General features: G+C 55.9%; 3 protein-coding genes across 3 annotated transcripts, besides 2 other annotated features; all 3 read right to left on the bottom strand.

Annotated features, from left to right (window-relative positions):
* On the bottom strand, positions 1–1894 carry TraAM80_08091 (mitotubule-associated protein Gb4; the record flags this gene model as incomplete). The annotated part of the gene is made up of 1 exon (XM_029384851.1): positions 1–1894. A coding segment is annotated over one exon (1894 nt), but the record flags the coding sequence as incomplete, so codon positions are not given.
* Positions 1895–2362: 468 nt separating this feature from the next.
* TraAM80_08090 (protein UXT) lies at positions 2363–2938 on the bottom strand (the record flags this gene model as incomplete). The annotated part of the gene is made up of 1 exon (XM_029384850.1): positions 2363–2938. The coding sequence occupies one exon, from the start codon at positions 2936–2938 to the stop codon at positions 2363–2365; it is 576 nt and encodes a 191-aa protein (XP_029235324.1).
* A 283-nt stretch (positions 2939–3221) lies between these two features.
* Positions 3222–3247: a microsatellite.
* A 218-nt stretch (positions 3248–3465) lies between these two features.
* Positions 3466–4167, bottom strand: TraAM80_08089 (uncharacterized protein; the record flags this gene model as incomplete). The annotated part of the gene is made up of 1 exon (XM_029384849.1): positions 3466–4167. The coding sequence occupies one exon, from the start codon at positions 4165–4167 to the stop codon at positions 3466–3468; it is 702 nt and encodes a 233-aa protein (XP_029235323.1).
* A 192-nt stretch (positions 4168–4359) lies between these two features.
* Positions 4360–4390: a microsatellite.
* Between the last annotated feature and the right edge of the window lie 7 nt (positions 4391–4397).

The following is a 4397-nucleotide window of genomic DNA, read 5'->3' as shown; positions in this document are numbered from 1 at the left end:
TTGTCCATGGCATTCTTCTCCAGCTGCTGCTGCAGCTCGGCCAAGGCATCATCGCGCTCCTGCAGCCGGCCTTCAAACGCCGCCTTGTCCATGGCATTCTTCTCCAGCTGCCGCTGCAGCTCGGCGAAGGCATCGTCGCGCTCCTGCAGCTGGCCTTCAAGCCCGCCTTGTCCATGGCATTCTTCTCCAGCTGCCGCTGCAGCTCGGCCAAGGCATCATCGCGCTCCTGCAGCCGGCTTTCAAGCCCCGCTTTTTCTTTTCTTTTTTCTTGTGGGCTGGGCTCTTGATGAGATACGGGTGTGTCGTGGAATTTCAACTTGCGTTGTAGTTCGTTTATTTTTTGAAAAGGCTTTTGTGGCGTTCTCTTCATTGTTTCATGGTTATGGTCATGTTTGTTGAATGGTGTTTGTTCCTTTTTGTTTTTGGTTATATTTTGTTGCAGTTCGCGTTGAAGTGCCGCCTTGTTTGCTGTAGTTTTTTGGAGGTGGTGTTCCATTTTGGCTATAGCTGCTGCTAGTTTCTTGGACGGCATTGACAGCTCTTCAGGTGGCGTCGTCTGAGGTGCTTCATTGTTGTTTATGTCGCTTTGGCTGCATGCCTCCCTTTCCGGTTGAAGGACGTAGTGAGAGCTGTGGTGTCTTTCCTGTACGGAGGCTAGAAGTTCCTTGCACTGGTGGTGCTGCAGTGTAATGATGTTGCCCCTGTGTGGCGCGGGCCCCAGCCTGCATAGCACGCTGTAGATGGAAATGATGCGTCGCTGGGGCGTCGACGTGTAGTGCCATGATAGACTCATTGCGTGCGGAGTTTCTTCTATGCAGACGGTTGTAGGCGTTTCGGTGAGTGAGCGGTGTGGACTGGCGCTGTGGCTATCGCCGTTGGTGAGGCTTCTGGAGGCAGAGTGGCCGGAGTGACCGAACTCCTCCACCTCCCTAAATTGTTGCCACAGCGCTTCAACTTTGCCACTCACCTCCGCTATTTTTTCCGAGTCCTCCCGCATCAGCAGCTCCATTCCGTCAAGCTCAGAACTGCGACAGGCGTGCAGTTGACTCATGTGCGTTTTGTGCTCGCTGGCGTTAATCATTAGCACGTGTGCCACGACCCACCTGTACAGTTCTGAGAGGGCGCTGCTGCCTTTGATAGCCTCCTCGTAGGTGAACTTTGGGGCGTTGATGTACCGCGTCAATACCTCCTCGCGCTGCGCTCTGGTCAACTCAGTGGAGTCAAAGCTCACCAGCAGCTGCACCAGTCCTGGGCGGTGCAGGATGGGCGTGATCTCTGCCCAGGTGCGCCGCCGCTCGCCCAGGACCAGCATCACGGCGGCCATTACCCGCACGACAATTTCAGGTGGGGATCGGTACGACACCAACTCGCACCAGTGATGAATGTCTATCTTCTCTACCGCCGTACGAACATCCCCAATCTGTTCCCGTGCAAGCTCCAGAGCTGCCTCGAGCTCCTGCTGCTCACGCTCAACGGCACGCCGCTTTTCCCAAAAGTCGCACGAGCGTTTATCGGCAACCGCGACATGCTGCGACAGCTCCTCTTGAAGGTCGCTCAGTTGCTCGAGGATGGCCCAGCCCTCCTCCGTGGTGGCCACTACACCGCTGACTTTTTTCTGGGCCTTCTGCACCAGCTGCTCCACCAGCAGTTTGTCCGTCTCGGGCTTGTCAAGCACTGTCGCCAACTCGCACCGCCATTTCGATGTGGTGTCGTCAAACCACTCGTACGCAATGAGGTCGCCAATGTCAACTGCCGGTGGAATTGCCTGGGCGTCGGACGAGCGTACCTGAGTGTGCGCCAATGGTGCAACAACGTGCAGCGACAGCGGTGACACCGTGACAAGTTTATCGGCCGCTACTGGTGTCACCGCTTCCCCGTCCGTTCCGTGCATCATGGGAAAATGTGACACACACACGCACAGCAAAGGAAAAAGTACAGTACAAGTATATGAGATTAGACGCGGCAATAGATTGTATTGCCCCCACGCGAGGAAGCCGGAAGCTGTGTGAAAAGTGAAGCTTAAAACTGCCTATGTACAAAAAATCAATGCTTACCTTGCAGGATTCTACTATGTCTAGTAGACATGTGCGTACACACACGACAAATTAAAAAATAAAAAGAAAGAAGTCGCCGTGAGACTGTTGCAGAAGCTATTTTGCAGCGGTGCAAAGTGGCAGGAGCACTCACTCCTCCTTGGCACCTGGGGTTATCCGTGCATGCCAACGTGTGTGAGCTGAGGTTAACACCCTCACCACACTCCACATGGCGTTAACTCGTAGGCGTTTGATGCCTTCTCCTACCCCCCTCCAAAGGAGATGCAGCAACACCACCCAGAGGGATGGCGCAGGGGGAACAGCGGGTCTCACGCACGCTGCCCAGTGGCCCGGTCGTAGAGGCGGGCGATGGCCTCCATCACAAGACGAATGCGGTACTTGATGCGTAGGGCCTCCTTGCTCAGCCGTGCCGCTCGCTCCCGCAGGAGCCTCTCCTTCTTCTGCATAAATGCATCCGCCTCTGCTGTTGACATGGACAGTACCACGCCGCACCCGAGATTCACCCATACCTGCGACGCATCCCTCACGGAGCACTGCACGAAGAAGTGATTGCCAATGTCAACCATGATCTGATTGCGCTGGGGCTTTCCCTCCTCCCCACATTCTGCTGCGGCTGCGGCTGCGGCTGCGGCTGCCACTGAGGGGGAAGACGCTTCACCCTCTGAAATGAAGGAGTGGGTTGACGAGAGTGCCCGCATCTCCTCAAAGAGCTTCCGCAGCTGGCAGCAGTCGGAGACCATCGTGTAGACCGTGTCGCGCTCCCGAAGCACCTTCTCGAGTGACTGGCGAAGAACGGCGTCCAGGAAGTGCTCGAGGCGTGCCATGCTGCCAGTCTCCGCGTCAAACGACGTGGGTGGCGCGTGGCCGCCGGTTTCCGCGAACATCGCCAACCTGCAGCGGCTACGGTGTCAACCAGGCAAAACGCACCGCCGTCTCCACCAAACCGGGAAATAAAAGAAGCAAACAACGGGCGGAGCTTGCAAAAGGGGAGTCAAAACAAAAAGAAAAAAAAAGAGGCATAACTCGCCAGAACACAAAGGGAGAGGCGGCGACGCGGCAGCGGCGAAAGGAGAAAAGGCCGGGGGACCCCACACGCCCAAGGCTCAGAGAAAGGCATATGACGTAAAAGTGGCAAAACCACTCAATCACCACCACGAAACTCAAAGTAAAAAAAAAAAGAAAGAATAAAAAAAGGCATAAAACGACGCACACTGTGGCCCATCTTCATTCATTGGCGCACCATCATTCTTACGGCTGATGTTGCTGTCACCATGCTTCATTCCCTCGCCATCCTCTCAGGAACGCACCGAAACCCACCCCCCCACCCCCCCAGACCCAAGATTTAAAAGGTTTGCCCTTTGCTGCATTGCTTCTGTATGCACGTCCCTCTATGTGCTTCTCTGTGGCAGTGTCACAGACGGATTGTTGTGAACGTTACAACTGTACGCGGCGGTACTACATGCTTCAGTGCCTCACGATCAGCGGGATCGGCCCACAGCAACACACCGAGCGGCTGGTACATGCTCCACGCAGTGTCGCTTGCGGAGAAACGGACAGGCAGGCCGGCAAGTGTGCCCTCCTGCAGAAGTCCCCTCAGTGCAACCCACACCTCCAACGGCAGCCTCGTTGTTTCTGGCAAAATCCACACGTGACATTTCGGCTCCGCGGTAGACGCCCGAGCACGACTGCGGTCCCAGCGTCGATGCTTGGACGCCATCAGGCCGCCATCTCTTATCCCCCACCCCTCAGACGTGTCACTCGCGACGTCCTCCTCGAGACGCCGACGCACCACCTCCACTGCAGCGGTGTCATTGTGGGCGTCAGGGAGCTCCAGTTTATGTATCGAAATGCAGTTGGTGTACTTTGCCTGCCAGGGATCGAGAAAGGCGGTGGCGTATGCGGGGGTGACGCGCCAGTGAAGGCCAACAAAGAGAGTTTTGCGGTGGAGCGCCCCGAGAAGGGCGTTATCTGCGAATACGCCGGTTAACCACTCGCACGGCGAGAAGGCCCCGTGACGCGGCGAGCCAACACTCCAGAGGTCATCCACGTGAAGCAGCACGAGGGCAACGAGCACAGTGGCAGCTGCACCTACTATCACCAGGCGCGAAGGCATCCGCTAAAGGCATCCTGACACACAGAGGCACACACACACAAGAAAAAAAAAAAAGGAACACCACTACTATCAGAACGGAGGCAATAACGCAGGGTAAAATACATGCTGCGAAGCGATACAACTGGGGCAGGGAGCCAAGAATAAGAGCAGAATACATATGCTGATGCTTGTGTGGGGACTGTGCGACTTCCTTCTCCCTCTCTCTCTCTCTCTCTCTCTCTCTTCTTCTA

This window comes from Trypanosoma rangeli, assembly GCF_003719475.1.
Source record: "Trypanosoma rangeli strain AM80 chromosome Unknown Tra_15.4_contig_00373, whole genome shotgun sequence".
NCBI lineage: Eukaryota > Euglenozoa > Kinetoplastea > Trypanosomatida > Trypanosomatidae > Trypanosoma > Trypanosoma rangeli.
This window is presented reverse-complemented; position numbering and strand designations above follow the sequence as displayed.